The 21767-nt window shown below is 38.7% G+C and overlaps 1 protein-coding gene across 2 annotated transcripts in view; it reads left to right on the top strand.

Annotated features, from left to right (window-relative positions):
* Positions 1-21767, top strand: part of LOC129857829 (glutamate receptor ionotropic, delta-1-like) — a 443480-nt gene that overhangs the window by 359127 nt on the left and 62586 nt on the right. For both annotated transcript variants that reach the window (XM_055926464.1, XM_055926455.1), the window contains exon 8: positions 10475-10594. In XM_055926464.1, the coding sequence (XP_055782439.1) occupies positions 10475-10594 (120 nt within the window). The remainder of the gene's footprint in view (positions 1-10474; positions 10595-21767) is intronic.

Genomic DNA, 21767 nt, shown 5'->3' on the forward strand with positions numbered 1-21767 from the left:
CCTTCAATTTCTACATCTTATACCTATCTTACAGACACAGTCCACTTTACAATAGTTCTCTCTTATTTGTTCTTAGTCCTTCCTCTATTTCTGTTGTCCATCCAATTTTATTTCCACTTGTAACTGTGCTATTTCACAAAAGCTCCGCACCTATACACATTTCACAGATCCCGTATGCCCTATATTGTTTATCTTGTTATTAGTCCCACCCTTCAGGTCCACCCAACCCCTCCCATCTATCTTCCAACATCATCCATTTCGGATTTCTATTTGCCATACATTTCTCAACTGTGCTGTGATGCTTCACAAAAGACCTGAACCTTCCTATTCTCATAGCTTCTACAGATTGTAAATTAAAAATAAACATCTTTGCCAAAATAATTATTATATTATTGATTGATTGACTATGGCTTTTCAAATCCCCCAGTATTGCTATCTGTAGCGTTAGTTTTAGGCAAATGTTGCAATTCTTCAGCCATTCCTGGACCTGTGACCAAAAACGAGCTACATATGGACAATACCAAAATAAATGGTCTAATGACTCTGCCTCCTCACAGCAGAATCTACAGAGCTGAGAAGATTGTATACCCCATATATATAACATTCTATTAGTTGCAAGAATTTTGTACAATAATTTAAATTGAAAAATTCGAAGTTTTGAATCCGGCGTTGTTTTGCGTATCAATTCATAAACCATGTGCCATGGAATGGGTACATCGAAAATCTCTTCCCAACTATTTTGCAATTTGTATGGCACAGCTGTTAGTTTTTTGGTCCTTAAATGAAATTGGTATATGTTTTTATTTATCACACTTTTCTTTAACCATTTTTGTTCTTTAATACAGGGCCGACATACAAGTTCCTTACTTTTTTCCCCTTCTACTTGCCTCTTCCATTTTTGTGGTAATGCTGCAATTAATTGGTTGTAATTTTGGGTAGAGCAGACTTTTCCATATGTCTGTGTTAGCTGCATGTGTGACATAACTCCACCAGTCCTATTTATGATATCATTCACAAAAATTATACCTTTTTTAAACATTTCTTCGATAAATACAGTTTTTTTATCAATTATTATATTTGAATTTAACCACAATATTTGTTGTACTATTTGTTCCGTCCCTTCAGGTGGATTAAACTGAAATTGCAACCAACTTTCTAAGGCTTGTTTAAAGAATAAGGATATTTTGGAGATCATTTCCTTTTCAAACAACCCAAAATGAGCAGGTGTAATCTGAATAAAGGGAAAAAGGCCCTTCTTGAACATAGGATGAGACATTCGTACCAGTTTACTAGAGAACCAGTTTGGATTTAAGTATAACTTTTGTATGACCGATGCCTTTAGTGAGAGGTCTAATGCTTTAATATTTAATAATTTCTGCCCTCCGAATTCATATTCGTTATATAAATAGGCCCTTTTAATTTTATCTGGCTTGCCGTTCCAAATAAAATTGAATATTTTTTGTTCATATAATTTAAAAAACAGGTCACTAGGAGTAGGCAAAACCATAAGCAAATAGGTAAACTGTGATATGACTAAAGAGTTAATTAGGGTGATTTTTCCACAAATAGACAGGTATTTTCCTTTCCATGGTAGCAAGATCTTATCTATTTTTGCTAACTTTCTATAAAAATTTATTGGAGTGAGATCATTTCTTTCTTTTGGGATTTTTATACCGAGTATGTCCACATCTCCGTCAGACCATTTAATTGGTAAACTACATGGCAATATAAAATGTGTATTTTTTAGTGATCCAATACGTAATATGGTACATTTATCATAATTTGGTTTTAATCCAGAGAGGATAGCAAAGGTATCTAGATCCTCTATGAGGCCCTGGAGAGACTCTAGTTGTGGTTTTAAAAGAAAACATGAATCATCAGCGTACAATGACACCTTAGTTTTTAAGCCATGGATTTCTAATCCTTTAATATTAATGTTTGATCTAATTTTAACAGCTAACATTTCGATGGCAATAATAAATAGATATGCCGATAGTGGACAACCTTGTTTTACTCCTCTAGATAGTTTAAAACTTTCTGAGATGTAGCCATTATTTACTATTTTACACCTAGGGTTACTATACATAATTTTAACCCATTTTATAAGAGATTCCCCAAAATTGAAATATTCTAGGCATTTATATATAAACTCCAGTCGTACTTTATCAAAAGCCTTTTCAAAATCAGCTATGAAAACCAGGCCTGGTGTCCCCGATATCTCATAGTGTTCTATTGTTTCCAGTACTTGCCTTATATTATCTCCAATGTATCGTCCATGTAAAAAACCTGTCTGATTAGGATGAATAATATCTGACAAAACTTTTTTTATTCTATGCGCCAAGCATTTTGCTAGGATTTTTGCATCACAACACTGAAGTGTAAGAGGTCTCCAATTTTTTAATTGGACTGGATCTTTATATATACCACTTGGGTCCTGTTTCAGTAATAACGATATCAGACCTTCTTGTTGTGTGTCTGATAATCTACCATTTATATAGGAGTGGTTAAAACAAGTTAATAATGGTCCTTTGAGTATATCAAAAAACGTTTTGTATACTTCCACTGGTATGCCATCCAGCCCTGGAGTTTTCCCATCTTTAAAGGCCCCAATTGCAACAAGCAGTTCCTCCTCTGTAATTTGGCCTTCACATGAGTCTTTCTGTTCAGATGTTAATTTTACATTATTAATAGGAAAAAAATCCATACAATTAGTTTCAGTTAGTGGAGATGGAGGAGCCTGAAACGAAAACATATTCTTAAAGTACTTTACTTCCTCTTTCAAAATATCATTTGGTGAATCATGCGTGACTCCATCATTTGTCACAAGTTTTAATACATTTTTTTTGGTAGCATTTCTATATTGAAGATTGAAAAAGAATTTGGTGCATTTTTCCCCATATTCCATCCAGTTCGCTTTATTTTTATAATATATTACACTGGATCTTTCTTGAATAAGTTCCTCCATTTCTTTTTGTTTTTCCTCTAAATTATTCTGTGCCTCTATGGTACCGTTTTTATTGCTATCTAACTGTACTGTTAGTCCTTCAATTTCCTTTGTTAATATGGACTCTTTTGATCTAAATTGCTTTTGTTTTATAGATGAGTACTGAATTGCATGGCCTCTAAAGGCACACTTAAAAGTGTCCCATACAATAAGGGGATCTGCTGTACCTATGTTATGTCTGAAAAAGTCAGTTATAAAATCTTCTGTCCTAGTTCTAAACAATTTATCATCTAGTAGACTTTGATTAAATTTCCAATATCCTCGCCCACGTGGAAATTCTGTAAGAGAAATATATATGCCAATTATGTGATGATCCGACCGCATTCTATCCCCTATCAACACTTTTTTAACTTTTGGTGCCAGAGAGAATGGAATAAGAAAGTAGTCAAGACGACTAGCTTGATTCAGCCTCCGCCATGTATATCTCACTAAATCAGGGTATTTAAGTCTCCATATATCCACTAATTCCAATATATCCATGACATTCATGATTTCCTTAAGTGCCTGAGGGTGATAATTTGTAGTGTGATTTCCTTTCCGGTCTATAGAGCTATTTAAGACCGTATTAAAATCTCCCATTATAATAATAGAGTCTAGTGTTGCTTGTAGAGTTGATAAGTTCTTATATATATTTTCAAAGAAGCTTGGATCATCATTATTCGGACCGTATAGGTTAACAAGCCATATTTGTTTATTGTCCAATAACATATTTAAAATAATCCATCTACCTTGAGGATCTGTTTGGACAATTTGCACATTTGGATCAAAATTATTGTTAATTAAGATCATCACCCCTTTTGAATTTCTTTGCCCATGGGAGAAATATATTTTGCCCACCCAGTTCTTTTTCCACAAAACTTCATCTAAAACTGTTGAATGGGTTTCCTGTAAACAATAAATATTATAATCCTTCTCTTTTAGCCAGGTAAATACTGATCGTCTTTTCTTATTATCTGCTAAGCCATTACAATTGTAACTGGCTATACTTATTTCACCACTTACCATGAGACACACCTTTCATTCTTTTAATCAGAATATATTTTTGTAAACGTACTATTAAAAAGTAACATAATGATTGAGTGTCTATATAGTTGTACCATGATATTTGCATTTCTACTAAGTAAACCTCCAATTGGTCCCTACTATTCCACCCGCTAAAAGGCCTCATCTCGAGATGGCTTGTCATCCCAATGCCCGGCAGACCACCCTCGACCCCCTGTATCCCATAGCCCTGAACCGACTGGGATCCATTCTTTGAAAAGAGCATACAGTTCCATTTACCGAATTGAAGTAAATCAATTGCCATATGCATTTCCATTGCCGTCACCTCGATTTGTATTATATATAGCTGTGGATCATCCTCTATTGTACCTTACATCTTTTACTTCTTCTTTCGCAACAGTTGTGGGATACACACATACACACTCAACCCTTACCCCCACACAACCATAAGCTCACTTTCTCAACAGTTGCACCATCCCAGAGCCCAACTCAAGATGGGTCATGATTTCCAAATGCCATTGCAGTTGCAGCTGCATGAGAAGGCCTGCAAGACCGCGCAAAAAAATAAGCAAAAATTGAAATTTATTTACCATTGTCATATCCTAGATAATGGCCGTCAAATGTACACCCTATTCCTGAAAGAAACACCCACAATACGGCCACCAGTCATGACCATGTCCCCACGCATCTCCATGCAGTCCGACCTTGATTCTGTGCCACCAGGGCCACAATAATATACCCCCTCTCTGAATGTCCGAGTGTGACCCCCTCCCCATGGGTTACTGCAGCTAGTGTTGCCAGCACTGCCACTGCCTGGGTAGGGGTACCCCACCGGAATCCCCACCGGCTAGGTACAAGGTCGTCAAGGTTCTCATTAGCAGCTTTGAGAAATTCCTTGTATATTTTCCTCTCCCTTTAGGGGGCTTTGGCTTTGCAGGACCAACCCTGCCAAGCAGGCTCAGAATCTTGAGGGGGCAGTGCTGCTCATGGTCCCTGTCCTCATTTTAGCTGCATATAGACCGCTTACAGCGAGCACATAAAACAGTTAGGGACTTCTCCTTAATATCTGGGTCATTCAGGTGGGTGTCTAGGGTATAGGGCCATAGACAGTACCATTAAAATAGGATAATAATTAGATATAATTTATTAAGATAAAAAAAATGTAGTTTTCCATGATAGGACAATAAATAAATAAGACGTATAATTCATTATAAAAGTATATCCATCATCTGAACAACATTGAAAGCCCTCTCATACCCGGCTCACAGCAATACATTGGCTCTGGGATATGCAACCATTTCATTACTCACTCACTCAACTTTCCAAACATAACAAATAAGATAAAAAATAAAATAAACACAAACCATACCATCCACACATACTGTGCCTTCTGTTTACTTAGTTTTTATCTTCACTGTGTAAAAATAGTGCTTGTGTGTTCAATTAGTTATATGTGAAGATTTATAAAAAAGCTATATTTTTTGTTGTATTGTTACAATCAGTAACCGGGCTTGAATTGTGTTTATTTTCCTCGTCTATGAGAATTTTGTAAATTTTAAAATAACCATGGAGTAGTCTTTGTGTCTCTGAACAACTGGTTATCAATATATAGTTTATCAACGACGAGAGCTACTCGTTTCGCTTTTAATCTGTTTTCTTTGAAAATTGGATACAGAACTTTGCGCCGTTCTGCAATTTCTTTCGGAAACTGATCATTCATGCCAATTTTGGTCCCAGCAAGTCTTTTACCTAGGCTTTTAACCATTATTTTATCTTTAAATGAAGCAAATTTTGCAACGATTGGGCGTTCGTACCTCTGCCCTCTCTGTCCGAAGCGGTGAACACGTTCAAGTTGGATTTTGTCGACAACTTCGCATGGAATCTGAAGCGCTGTACGGAGGAACTCTCTAACTATAGATTCAGGAACTTCTCCTTCTTTTTCTTGGATACCTGTAAGTACCAAATTCTCTCTCATGGATCTAGTTTGAATCTCCAGTAAGGCTTCTTTCAGAACGATGTTCTCTTTTTTAATTCCATTCATTTCGGTTTGAATCTTATTGACTGTCCCTTTTAGCGCGTGTGTTTCCTTCTCCAATGTCGCAGCTTTTTCATCACTCATCTCTAGGCTTGCCTTTAACTCTTTTATATCCTTACTAAGTAATTCAAGTAAACCCAGTTTGTCATTTATTGATTTTAACAGATCAGTTTCGACCTTTACCATTCCCGGTGGTGAGAATATTAAATCGTCAGTATCTGTCGAAGAATCTCGCTTGCGTTTTGTAAACGGTTCCCCTGTCTTATTCTCCGTCATGTTTGGTTGTTGTCTGTGTTCGTAATATTTGTCGATAAATGTCTCTAGTTTTAGGATTTGTTTTGTGCTATTATCCAGATTGAAGGTTTATCACTCACCAGATTATGTAGTGCTAATATTTTAGTCTATTTAGCAGATATTTCGAATATTATGTTTTATCTTGAGGTGCTCTACATAACTTCGTTCAGTCCGCCATTACCTTTACTTTACCTTTACCCTCCACCTTTACCCTCCAGCGATTTCACATTTTAGCCTTCAGGATACTAGGAAGAGGAGGCCGTATAGCACATCTTTTCAGCTTGGAGTCCCCCTTTCCTTCCTCGGCTTCATTCACCAGCATTGCCTTCGGTCATCTTGGTTTATCCAAATTAACAAATTGGAACAAAATGTGCTTGATTGCATCAATTTACAGGCTGTGATTAAACCCTTCATGAAATTAATTATTTAGAAATTAACAAAAGAATATTGAAAGGAAAAAGGACCTATTGTATTAGTAATTGTTTTCTTATGAAATCATGATGACACTGCCTTGTTGATTAGTCATGATTTCACTCTACTGCTCACCATTCCCTGAGAAACCAGATGATTTTGAAACGTTTTACGTACTTTGCACATCATCTAATGGACATCACTATGCACCAGGCACCTGCACAGATAGGGCTCTACTTGTGCAGAGCACATGCCCCTTTGCCCTTCCACTCTTCCAAGTGCCCTTTTGGGTGGTGATATAATTTCCCTCAATGTTTTTTTTTTTTGTATGCATTTTGTATCATGGTTGTTCGGAACCCACTGCCAGCTAGTCGTTGTCAAGTTTGCCACCCCCTCCCCGTCCATTAGTTGCGTCTGATCTTCCATGTACTGAGCTTGTGCGCGCCTGGTTGCGACTTTTTCCCAGTCTGCCCTGTATGGTGGTATCCAAACAGGCTTGAGAGATGCTGTCACCGGTCGAGTGTGTGTAGCTAGCTACCTAGTTTAAATATCAACAGTACTGCTACAGCAGCATAACACTTGATTTAGCCTACATCATCATCAATATTCGGTCTGGTTGGCTGACATGTACAGCAGAGAAAGGCAGAAATGCATAGAGAGTAAAGGTCTTCACGGGTCCGTTCCCAAATGGACCTGGGGCTTTCCCACCCAAACCCGATATGCATGAATAAATAAAAAATTATAATTTCGAGACGCGTTCCCGAACGGACCCGTGGACAACTAGACCCGTTCCGTATAGACCGGATCCGGATCCGGACCCAGATAAGATGTTATCCGAGTCAGGGAAGCAGCTACTTTATTTGAGCTACTTTACTAACCCGAGCTGATAAAGCAAGGAAGAAGGAGAGAGGTGCCGTCGGGACGTACTGTGAATGAGTGACACAAGGAGCATGGAGGAGGGAGGGAGGGAGAGACGAGAGATGGCAACTAACCAAGCCGACTCGCGCTATAGTGGACTAATAGCTGCCATAGCTAGGTTTCCGGACAAGTAAGTTAAAATGACACATACCCGAAACAATCAGATCTGACCCCAGACTGTGACATTATTTAGAATTTTGGATCCATGAAGACCTCTAATAGAGAGATAAATCACAATCAGTAAAATATCTTGAGCTAATTTACTAGCAGATTTACTAGCAAAAACCTTTTTTCATTTTGAGCACCTGCCCCCTTGAAGGTCTGTGCACGGCCCTGCTATGCACCCCTTTTTCTACAGTAGATGTTCTTATCAGCACATGTTCCTGTCGTTGACTTAAAATCAATGGTCTGTATAGAAATTGAGCTGGTAAGCTTGGTGGTCCAGCTAGTTGGACCATACAGTGCATTCAGAAACCATACAGTGCATTCAGTGCATTTTGCTAATTTATTAAGAATAGAAAACTGAAATATTGTATTTACATAAGTATTCAGACCCTTTACTCAGTAGTTTGTTGAGGCACCTTTGGCAGCGATTACAGCCTTGATTCTTCTTGGGTATGACGCCACAAGCTTGGCACACCTTTATTTGGCGAGTGTCTTCCATTCTTCTCTGCAGATCCTCTCAAGCTCTGTCAGGTTCAATGGGGAGCGTCGCTGGAAAGCTATTTTCAGGTCTCTCCAGAGATATTCGATAGGGTTCAAGTCTGGGTTCTGGCTGGGCCACTCAAGGACATTCGGAGACTTGTCCCGAAGCCACTCATGCGTTGTCATGGCTGTGTGCTTAGGTTCGTTGTCCTGTTGGAAGGGGAAACTTCGCCCTAGTCTGAGGTCCTGAATACTCTGGAATAGGTTTTCATCAAGGATCTCTCTGTACTTTGCTACGTTCATTTTTCCCTCGATCCTGACTAGTAACTCAGTCCCTACCACTGAAAAACATCCCACAGCATGATGCTGCCACTACCATGCTTCACCGTAGGGATGGTGCAAGATTTCCTCCAGACGTGATGCTTGGCATTCAGGCCAAAGAGTTCAATATTGGTTTCTAAGAGTCCTTTAGGTGCCTTTTGACAAACTCCAAGCAGGCTGTCATGTGCCTTTTACTGAGGAGTGGCTTCCGTCTAGCCACTCTACCATAACAGCCTTTTTGGTGGAGTGCTGCAGAGATGGTTGTCCTTCTGGAAGGTTCTCCCATCTCCACAGAGGAACTCTGGTGCTCTGTCAGAGTGACCATCAGGTTATTGGTCACCTCTTTGAGCAAGGCCCTTCTCACCCGATTGCTCAGTTTGGCTGGGTGGCCAGCTCTAGGAAGATTCTTGCTGGTTCCAAACTTCTTCCATATAAAAATGGAGGCCACTGCGTTTTTGGGGACCTTCAATAATGCAGACATTTTTTGGTACCCTTCCCCAGATCTGTGCCTCGACACAATCCTGTCTCGGAGCTCTACGGACAATTCCTTCGACCTCATGGCTTGGTTTTTGCTATGACATGCACTGTCAGCTGTGGGACCTTATATTGACTGTTGTGTGCCTTTCCAAATCATGTCCAATCTATTGAATTTACCACAGGTGGACTCCAATCAAGTTGTAGAAACATCTCAAGGGTGATCAATGGAAAAAGGATGCACCTGAGCTCAATTTGGAGTCTCATAGCAAAGGGTCTGAATGCTTATGTACAGAAGGTATTTCTGTTTTTATATTCGCAAACATTTCTGAAAACCTGTTTTCGCTTTTTCATTATGGGGTATTGTGTGTAGATTGTTGAGGGCCATTTTTTTATTGTATCAATTTTAGAATAAGGCTGTAACGTAACAAAATGTGGGAAAAGTAAAGGGGTCTGAATACTTCCCGAATGCACTGTATAAGCCATACAGTATGAGTGTATAAAGTATCCTTTCCATATCACCTCATATGGATGCATCAGCATTTGGATGCATTTGTACTCCGTTGGCAGTCAAGCGTAGATTGCGTTGTAGTGTACTTATTTAAAATGTGGACAGACATGTTCAGCAATCAACTTAGATGATTGCTGAACATGTTATAGACCACTCAAAGCATATTAGAGATTTGCGCTTTCCTCAGTTCCTGCCTTTTAAGGAGTCTTTCCTAGCCACTGTGCATCTGCCTCTGCATTGTTTGCTCTTTGAGGTTTTAGGCGCAGGTTGACATTTATTGTCGTGAGTCTTGTCCTGAAGGCAGAACTGAGTGATTTCCCCTTAGATAGGCCAGATGCAAAGTCAACATTGACTTCATTGTAAAAATGTTTTTTTTTTTAAATGTGCTTTTTGGTCTCAATTTAGGATTAAGGTTAGGCGTTGAGCCAGTAACCGAAAGGTTGCTGTATCGAATCCCCGAGATGACAAGGTAAAAATCTGTCAATCTGCCCCTGAACAAGGCAGTTAACCCACTGTTCCCTGGTAGGCCTTCATTGTAAATAATAATTTATTCTTAACTGACTTGCGTAGTTAAATAAAGGTTACATTAAAAAAATCACTAAAATAGTGGTGTGGTTAAGGTTAGGTTTAAAAACTGATTTTATGACTTTGTGTCTGTGCCAGCTAGTGACCACTCTGCAGAGCTGCCTCCAGAACAAGAATTATATTAAAAAAAACACTAACCTGCATTTTGTTTTATGCTGGGTATCTGTAAAGCACTTTGGGACAACTGCTGATGTAAAAAGGGCTAAATAAAATACATTTGATTGATTGATGAGACACCACTTAAAGTATCCTTGTTATTGTGCTGTTGCCATAGAGACGGATCACCGGGTTAACAGGAATGATGGACTTCCGTGCCGATGGTTCTAACTCCCACGTCCAGTTTGAGATCCTGGGGACCAGCTACAGTGAGACGTTTGGGAAAGATGTCAAACGGGTGAGTCGATGTTGAACAACGCAGCTTTTTTCTGATATTGATCAATTGTGTTTCAGTACATGCAAGAACATATGCAATCATGGGCACAATGTGTATTCTAACTGTGTATTGAGTCGTGCCTTAAGCTTTCAGTGGGGTTCAAAACCGTTCCATAACATACCTGTCAGCGAATACTTGTCAAGTGTCAGGAGGAAGAGTGACCTCTACTGGACATCTTTCACCATCTCCATGCAGGCAGTATAGAGGAGGTCGGTAACACTTTATATTAAGGTCCCTTAATGAACCATTTATAAACAGTTAGTAAAGCGTTTGCTTAACATTTATTAATCATTGTTCCTACATTTGTAAATGTCAATAAGCAGTCACTAAGTAGTAATTTACACATTTATAAACACTATTTTAAATGATTGATTCACAATTTACAAGAATTATTAATAAGATCTTTAATCATTATATTTACACAATTTGTAAATTATTAATAATGAACTACTCAATTACTTTTAAACCAGTTATAAAGGAGTTATTGTCAACTCATAAGATTATTTATAAAGTATTTGTAAATGGTTGATTCATGGTTTATAAATGTATTTCTATATGTCATGAATGGGATATTTATTAATTGTTAAATGTGTAGTAAATGTGAGTACACATACTTACAAATACCTTAGTTGATGATTAATGTAGATCCTTATGAACCATTTACTAAACACTAAAATGGCCGGTCCTCGAAAAATACAATAGCTGGGGATGCAAGAGAATGGCCGTGGACAGGCAAAAGGTCAAAACCAGTTCAGAGTTCCAGAGGTACAGAATGGCAAGGCAGGCTCGAGGTCAGGGCAGGCAGAATGGTCAGGCAGGCGGGAATGGAGTCCAGAAAAACAGGGAAAGGTCAAAACCGGGAAGACTAGTAAAGAGAATAGAAAAGCAGGAGCACGGGAAAAACACGCTGGTTAACTTGAACATACAAGACAACCTGGTGCAGAGAGACAGGAAACACGGGAATGAATACACTGGGGAAAATAAGCAACATCAGGAGGGTGTGGAGACAATCACAGGGACAGGTGAAACAGATCAGGGCGTGACAAGAATAGCATGTTTTGTTCTTTTGAAATACAATTGAAATGTGAAATTCTTTTGAAGTTCAGTCTACCTTCAGGTCAAAACCGTTCGATGCCAATATATTTTCAACATGGTGATGGACGAAGGATAAGGCTTGAAAATGTACCTCAATCCAGCGATGGAAGGTGTCGCTGTGCTCCTAATGATCCCATTTATCCAAGCTGCGAAATCGAGAAAATGTAAATCATGCAAATGTTTCATTATACTGCCTTTTTCGTAAGCATGTTAGGTTAGCTAATGATAAAGTAGCCCATTGAATTACACAACGCTAATGTCAGCAACTTTAGATTAGGAACTGCAAAATAGTTTATTAATAATTAGTAAATGGTTTATAAGGATCTACATTAGTTATCAACTGAGGTATTAGTAAGTTCATGAACTCACATTTATAAATTCACTCATTAACAATTAACAATTATAAACTGGGTGGTTGGAGACCCAATTTTGTTAAACTGCTGTAATTACGTTGGTTACCAGTTTATAATAGCAATAAGGCACCCCGGGGGTATGACTAATATACCACGGCTAAGGGCTGTGTCCAGGTACTCTGCATTGCGTCATGCATAAGAACAGCCCTTAGCCGTGGGATATTGGCCATATACCACGCCCCCTCTGGCCTTATTGCTTAAGCATACCATTCATGACCTATATAAATACATTTTATAAATATGCATATAAATGGCGAGTCAAACCATTAATCAACCATTTAACATGCCTTATAAATAATGTTATGAGTTGACAATAACTCCTTTATAACCAGTTTATATGTACATTTGTAGTATATTATTAATTATTTCCAAACTGTAATCCAATGACTATATATGAATGGACAAAGCAATAGATCACGTGACACCATTTATTCCTATGTGAAAACTCAATAGCGCACTGAAGCGAAATTAAGTTGGAAAGATGGCGTCTCATGGAGACATAACATGGGCCGGTTGAGCTACTCCAAGAAGTGACATTGCAGGCTAGCTCATTGCTGCCCCCTCTCATTGACTAACTCAAGTTGAAGGCTGACCATTGTACTGCAGGCTGCCATTAGCAACTCAATTATCCTTATAACTTCTTCTGTGCGATTTTAAAATAATTTGTTCAAGGACATACATCTGGTGTATCAGAATCAATTATTCTTACCATGATTGTCTCCAAAAAAACATTTTTTTTACATGAAAATTGACCACAAATATATCCTTTTTTCCATTCACAATAATGTGGGTTCCTGATTTTTGCTAACATTCCCTGCAGTACTACTTTCTGACTTTGAACTTCCCTGCTATGATCAAACACCTTATTAATTATCTTATAAATCATTAATAAATAATTTAAAGTGTTTGTAAATGTTTACAGAACTATTTAGAGATTGCATATTGCCATTTACAAATATAAGAATAATGATAAATGGTAAGTGAACTATTTACAAACTGTTTATAAATGGTTTAATAAGGGAACTTAATATAAAGTGTTCCCTGAAGGTCAGACACACACAGCTATACCAGCTTAAAGAGATGCATAATATGTTCTGCAGGTGCAGTGTAGTACTGTGTCAAAAACTATCACAGACTATTTCCTTCTGATACTCATTAGTGGGCTAGTTATCTAAAATGGAAAAGCCACAAGTGGAAATTAGACAACATCAATAAGGAGACACATGTGTGTGTGTCTGTGCATCTATGTATGTGTCTGTGCGTGTATATATGTGTGTCTGTGGTATGCAAGTCTGCGTGTGTGCGTACATGCAAGTGTGTGTGTGAAAATTAACTAACCATAACCACAAATAGTATGCTTTGTTTGTGTGCACTGTGCAAGTTGTTGTTTGTTGATGCTTCTGTCCTGGTTCAGTCACAAAGTTAATGCAGAATTAAGAGGAATTGAGTTTACTAGCAATCATTGTGGAGCAGGGAGTGACTGGGAGCTGTAATGAAGATTTAATCACTAGACTACCTAACTGGAATTATTAAGCCAATTCATCATACTCTCGCCATTAGCAATTGCGGAAAACAAACACACACACACACACACACACACACACACACACACACACACACACACACACACACACACACACACACACACACACACACACACACACACACACACACACACACACACACACACACACACTACACACTCATGCTACACAGTATAAGCAACACATGCATACTATACACATGGTCACATGAGTACACACTACCTGTGCAGACATATAGATACAACAGACACACAAACACTGGAGCATTCCTTTCTTGAAATCATTAGAGGCACCCAGGCAGGGCATGGGAGGGCCAGCTAATGGCATGCCAAATGCATTCAGTGTTGTTGTTCATTATCAGTATGCCTGTCTGCCTTCCTCTTGCAGCATGGCCATTTACTGGGGAAACCAGACACAAACACAAGTACCTCTCTGTCCCATTTAATGGCCTGTTCATATGTTCCTGGTGAGGAGTGTGGGATTGATTCAGCTATCACACAGGTCGACCATCACAAACAACATTGTCTCGCTCAGGAAAATAATTTTGTCCTTACCGATATGTTGAGTAGGCTTTGAGGACATTAAAACCTGTTGGGGATGGGGGCGCTGTTTAGACTATTTATGCTAATTTGGCTAATTTTTTAAACGGCTTCCCACAAAATCCTTGATCGTACAATATGCATATTATTATTATTATTGGATAGAAAACAGTCTATAGTTTCTATAGGAGTTGAAATTTTGTCTCTAAGTGGAACAGAGCCCATTCTACAGCAATTTCCCTGACATGGAGTCAGATTTGAGAAATGTTGGCCACTTTTCTGAAGTCAGTTAAAAGGGCACTGTCGTTGCTATGACTATACGGACACTTCTTACGTCTTCCCCTGGATGCCTTTACGTGATGACGATTCCAACGGGGTCGATTGCTCGTTCACAGGCCCTACAAATGAAAAAAACCTTTAGCTAGCAAGTCTTTTCTTGCTGCGTAACGCGCGTGGAAGACACCGACCCTCTCCTGTTCCAAGCGTTAGTTTAGCCTGTTATATTTCTCCGGTCATCTTTTCACTCGTTATAGGAGTTACAAACATCATAAAGTAGTTAATTTAAAGCGTTTTATAGCAATTTATATCCGTTTAGTGCGATTTTGGGACATTTATTTTTGCAACGATGTGAAAAGTTGGGCACGCTTTTCAGTTCATCCCGAACGCAGTTGACATTTCCACATGGCAAGAGGACAGCTTTCCACCAAAAGACGATTTCTCCCAAGAAAGGATCCTTTGCCCAAGATACTGATGGAAGAACAGCTCAAGGTAGGACATTTTTATTATGATAAATCGTGTTTCTGTCGAAACATTTTAGTGGCTTAGGACGCCATGTTTTTTGACGTAGCTTCGCTTGGCGCAAACTGTATTGAAAAGTAAGGATAAATTAAAAAATGTAATAACGCAATTGTATTAAGAATTAAATTGTCTATCAATCCCTGTCCACCCTATATTTTTTAGTCACGTTTATGAGTATTTATGTATAAGAGTAGATCACTGTCTAAGTGGCGCAAGGACAAATTCTGACCAGCTGAGTTACATTTCACATTGTCTAACCATGATTTTGGTGGCTAAATATAAACATTTTCGATCAAACTGTATATGCATGTGGTAATGTGATGTTACAGGAGTGTCATCGGAAGAATTCTGAGAAGGTTAGTGAAAAAATTAATATCTTTTGGCGATGTTGACTTTTATCGCTCACTTTGGCTAGAATCAATGCTGGGCTGCTAATTGCTATGTGCTAAGCTAATATAACGATTTATTGTGTTTTCGCTGTAAGACACTTAGAAAATCTGAAATATTGTCTGTATTCACAGGATCTGTGTCTTTCGATTCGTGTATGCTGTGTATTTTTACGAAATGTTTGATGATTAGTAGTTAGGTAAACACGTTGCTCATTGTAATTATTCTAGTCCATTTGTGATGGTGGGTGCAATTGTAAACTATGCCATCTACCTGAAATATGCACTTTTTTCTAACAAAACCTATCCCATACCATAAATATGTTATCAGACTGTCATCTAATGAGTTTTTTTGTTGGTTAGGGGCTATAAATATCTTAGTTTAGCCGAATTGGTGATGGCTACTGGTGTTGGTGGACAAATAAAAGATGGTGGATTATGCTAATGTGTTTTTAGGTAATAGATGTACATCTTTACATATTGTGTCTTCCCTGTAAAACATTTTAAAAATCGGAAATGTTGACTGGATTCACAAGATCTGTGTCTTTCATTAGCTGTATTGGACTTTAATGTGTGAAAGTTAAATATTTTAAAAAAATATTTTTTTTGAATTTCGCGGCACTGGTTTTTCAGTGGGGGGGGGGGGGGTGTGCCGCTAGCGCCACGCTGATCCTAGACAGGTTAAAGGGAAATTTCACTGCTGCTCTATTTGGCTATATACAGGTCCATTATTTATTAACATATCATACGTGTCATAAACATTTCAAATTTCCTCACTACATGCAAATACGAGCGTTTCTGCATCTCACCGGTAGAAATGAGCCAGCAACATTTCCTGGTTGTAAGCAAACCACATTATCCAGAATTCATAGCGATTTCAGGACGTGGAGGACCACCCCGTGGTGTAACTAGGGCTGTTGCGGTGACCGTATTACCACCAGAACTGCAGTCATGAGTCATGACCTCAGTAAATTCCACCTGATCGTAGAGTCACGATAGTCTCCTCTTATGCACTCTGGACATGCTTTGTTAGTACCCAACTCACTAATGATCATCAGGTTACTAATGGCCTGGTACTTGAGGTTCTTTTGTCCCTCTAAGCACTCTGAAATCAAAAATCACATCACACACTTATCATGAAAAAGTGTGTGCTTTTAAAACTCACCTCACTGTGATTGATCAATTTGAAGAAAGAATAAGTTCAACAACAGGTTGAAACTGAGTGGAAACATGGTCATTCTGGATGTTGTTCCAAAGCCTAACACAACGAATTGGACAGCGCTTTCTAAGGTGATGATTCATTCAAAACACCAGTAAGCATATTAGAGGAAATGCATATATGCATTGGCTTAAATATATATGAGCCGTAGCCCGAAAAAAAACATGAATTAAAAAAAGGATTGTGCCATTATACAATACGTAGCCCTTCCTCATATTATGCACAGCAGAAAAATATTAAAATAACTGATTTTAGATGTCTTTGGTACATAATTAGTCTAGCCTATACGACAAAATTAAACAAATTCAGAGCTAGCCTACAATTATAGTGAATTTGTTTTGATTTTGAATAGCCTAGTAATAGGGATTTTTTTTCTATTTTCATAATTCATAGGCTGACCCATTACCTACAGAATATCTCACCTCCATGTGTTTCAATCTCCTCCCCTCTCTCCTTCATTCCTTTCTCAAGCACGCAGAAAGATGGGTTGTTGACAGTTTAACTTCTACTTCATCACAATCCCGGATCCGGGAGCACCCCCATCAGTAAAAAAGCTGACTAGCATAGCCTAGCATAGCGTCACAAGTAAATACTAGCATCTAAATATCATTAAATCACAAGTCCAAGACACCAGATGAAAGATACACATCTTGTGAATCCAACCATCATTTCTGATTTTTTAAATGTTTTACAGGGAAGACACAATATGTAAATCTATTAGCTAACCACGATAGCAAAAGACACAACTTTTTTTCCCACCATTTTTTTCCTGCATAGGTAGCTATCACAATTTCGACCAAATAAAGATATAAATAGCCACTAACCAAGAAACAACTTCATCAGATGACAGTCTGATAACATATTTATTGTATAGCATATGTTTTGTTAGAAAAATGTGCATATTTCAAGGTATAAATCATAGTTTACCATTGCAGCCACCATCACAACTCTCACCAAAGCAACTAGAATAACTACAGAGACCATCGTGTATTACCTAAATACCCATCATAAAACATTTCTGAAAAATACACAGCGTACAGCAAATGAAAGACAAAGATCTTGTGAATCCAGCCAATATTTCAGATTTTTTAAGTGTTTTACAGCGAAAACACAATATAGCATTATATTAGCTAACCACAATAGCCAACCACACAACAGCATTGATTCAGGCCAACAATAGCGATAACGAATAAACCAGCAAAAGCTACAATTTTTTTTACTAACCTTCTCAAACTTCTTCAGATGACAGTCCTATAACATCATATTACACAATACATATAGAGTTTGTTCGAAAATGTGCATATTTAGCGGCACAAATCGTGGTTATACAATGAGAAAAGTAGCCAAGCTGCCAACAATATGTCGGGAGAAATCTTGGGAGAGGCACCTAATCTAATCAGTAACTAATCCTAAACTAGACTAAAAAATACAGGTTGGACAGCAAATGAAAGATACATTAGTTCTTAATGCAATCGCTGTGTTAGATTTTTAAAATTAACGTTACTACGACATACAGCGTGCGTTAAAGCGAGACCGCACCGAAATTAATGGCGGAATATGAGTTTAACCTGTCTAGGATCAGCGTGGCGCTAGCGGCACACCCCCCCCCCCCCCAGAACACTAAAACCAGTGCCGCGAAATTCAAAAAAAATATTTTTTTTAAATATTTAACTTTCACACATTAAAGTCCAATACAGCTAATGAAAGACACAGATCTTGTGAATCCAGTCAACATGTCCGATTTTTAAAATGTTTTACAGGGAAGACACAATATGTAAAGATGTACATCTATTACCTAAAAACACATTAGCATAATCCACCATCTTTTATTTGTCCACCAACACCAGTAGCCATCACCAATTCGGCTAAACTAAGATATTTATAGCCCCTAACCAACAAAAAAACTCATTAGATGACAGTCTGATAACATATTTATGGTATGGGATAGGTTTTGTTAGAAAAAAGTGCATATTTCAGGTAGATGGCATAGGTTACAATTGCACCCACCGTCACAAATGGAATAGAAAAACTACTTAGAGCAACGTGTTTACCTACTTTCTAATCATCAAACATTTCGTAAAAATACACAGCATACACGAATCGAAAGACACAGATCCTGTGAATACAGACAATATTTCAGATTTTCTAAGTGTCTTACAGCGAAAACACAATAAATCGTTATATTAGCATAGCACATAGCACATAGCAGCCCAGCATTGATTCTAGCCAAAGTGAGCGATAAAAGTCAACATCGCCAAAAGATATTAATTTTTTCACTAGCCTTCTCAGAATTCTTCCGATGACACTCCTGTAACATCATATTACACAATCCATATAGAGTTTGATCGCAAATGTTTATATTTAGCCACCAAAATCATGGTTAGACAATGTGAAATGTAGACAAGCTGGTCAGAAAAAGTCCTTGCGCCACTTAGACAGTGATCTACTCTTATACATAAATACTCATAAACGTGACTAAAAAATATAGGGTGGACAGGGATTGATAGACAATTTAATTCTTAATACAATTGCGGAATAACATTTTTTAATTTATCCTTACTTTTCAATACAGTTTGCGCCAAGCGAAGCTACGTCAAAAAACATGGCGTCCTAAGCCACTAAAATGTTTCGACAGAAACACGATTTATCATAATAAAAATGTCCTACCTTGAGCTGTTCTTCCATCAGTATCTTGGGCAAAGGATCCTTTCTTGGGAGCAATCGTCTTTTGGTGGAAAGCTGTCCTCTTGCCATGTGGAAATGCCAACTGCGTTCGGGATGAACTGAAAAGCGTGCCCAACTATTCACATCGTTGCAAAAATAAATGTCCCAAAATCGCACTAAACGGATATAAATTGCTATAAAACGCTTTAAATTAACTACCTTATGATGTTTTTAACTCCTATAACGAGTGAAAAGATGACCGGAGAAATATAACAGGCTAAACTAACGCTTGGAACAGGAGGGGGTCGGTGTCCTCCACGCGCGTTACGCAGCAAGAAAAGACTTGCTAGCCTCAGGGTTTTTTCATTTGTAGTGCCTGTGAACGCGCAATCGACCCCATTGGAATCGTCATCACGTAAAGGCATCCAGGGGAAGACGTAAGCAGTGTCCGTATAGTCATAGCAAAAACAGTGCCCTTTTAACTGACTTCAGAACAGTGGCCAACATTTCTCAAATCTGACTCCATGTCAGGGAAATTGCTGTAGAATGGGCTCTGTTCCACTTAGAGACAAAATTTCAACTCCTATAGAAACTATAGACTGTTTTCTATCCAATAATAATAATAATATGCATATTGTACGATCAAGGATTTTGTGGGAAGCCGTTTCAAAAATTACCCAATTTGCATAAATAGTCTAAACAGCGCCCCCATCCGCCACAGGTTAACATTTTTCAACAGAACAACGAATTAACATCATAAATAGTTCTTACTTTTTGATGAGCTCCCATCAGAATCTTGGGCAAGTTGTCCTTTTTCCAAAAGAATCGTTGCTCGGTTGTAGATTGTCGCCTTCAACGTTGGAATTAGCAGTAAACATTAGCCATGTGGCAAAGACGTGTCCAACTCACTATAACGCAACACTAATAAATATCCGAAAATCGCAATATACTGATATAAACTGATATAACTCGGTTTAAAATAACAACATTATGATGTCTTTAACACCTATATCGTATAAAAACAGAGCCGGATATATCTAAAGGCTATAACGGGAGCTTTCTAGAACGACATCCTGAGGTCCTTTTTGCGTCATGGCGAAGAGAAGAAAGGAACTACCCCACATTGCCAGCCCATTTATAAGCTCTCAAATCTGCCTAGCAACACCATTTCAATACTCACTATTCACTGACATCCAGGGGAAGGCGTATGCAGTGCATCTCAACCAATAGAAGACAGGCAAATTAATAAACGGACCTCAGAACAGTCTGCAGATTTCAGCATTCTCACATCCTCATAGGAAAATTGCTCCAACTCGAGTTCTGTTTTACTCACAGATATAATTCAAACGGTTTTATAAACTAGAGAGTGTTTTCTATCCAATAGTAATAATATGCATATTGTACGAGCAAGAATTGAGTACGAGGCAGTTTAATTTGGGAACGAAATTATTACAAAGTGCAAACAGCACCCCCTATTGAGGAAAGGTTAATGAAATATGTTTTGTTGTGAAAACATGTTACTATCAATGTTTCCGAACAGATTTCACTTGGGTTGGAGAGCCCATGGCATACAGAGTTTGTGCGGATATCACCTGTTGCACAGCAAGAGGCTGCATGCTCCTCAAATAGTGGTTGATTCTGACACCTATGTGAGGATGCTGTTCATTGACTACAGCTCAGCATTCAACACCATAGTGCCCAGGAAGCTCATCACTAAGCTAAGGACCCTGGGACTAAACACCTCCCTCTGCAACTGGATCATGGACTTCCTGATGGGCCGCCCCCAGGTGGTAAGGGTAGGTTACAACTCGTCTGCCACGCTTATCCTCAACACTGGGGTCCCTCAGGGGTGTGTAGTCCCCTCATGTACTCCTTGTTCACCCACGACTGTGTGGCCAAACACAAGTCCAACACCATCATTAAGTTTGCTGACGACACAACAGTGGTAGGCCTGATCACCGACAACAATGAGACAGGCTATAGGGAGGTCAGAAAACTGGCGGTGTGGTGCCAGGACAATAATCTCTCTCTCAATGTGAGCAAGACAAAGGAGCTGATCGTGGACTACAGAAAAAGGCGGGCCGAACAGACCCCCATTAACATCGACAGGGCTGTAGTGGAGCGGGTCGAGAGTTTCAAGTTTCTTGAAACTTCCACCAAAGAAACTATCATGGTCCAAACACACCGAGACAGTCGTGAAGAGGGCAAGACAAAACCTTTCCCCCTCATGAGACTGAAAAGATTTGGTATGGGTCCCCCGATCCTCAAAAAATTGTCAGAGACTCCAGTCACCCAAGTCATGGACTATTTTCTCTGCTAGCGCATGGCAAGCGGTACCGGAGCACCAAGTCTAGGACCAAAAGGCTCCTTAACAGCTTCTACCCCCAAGCCATTAGACTGCTGAACAATTAATCAAATGCCCCCCCCCCCCCTCCCATTTTTTGTACACTGCTGATACTCGCTGTTTATTGTCTAT

The sequence above is a fragment of the Salvelinus fontinalis genome, chromosome 1, assembly GCF_029448725.1.
Source record: "Salvelinus fontinalis isolate EN_2023a chromosome 1, ASM2944872v1, whole genome shotgun sequence".
In the NCBI taxonomy this organism is placed as follows: domain Eukaryota; kingdom Metazoa; phylum Chordata; class Actinopteri; order Salmoniformes; family Salmonidae; genus Salvelinus; species Salvelinus fontinalis.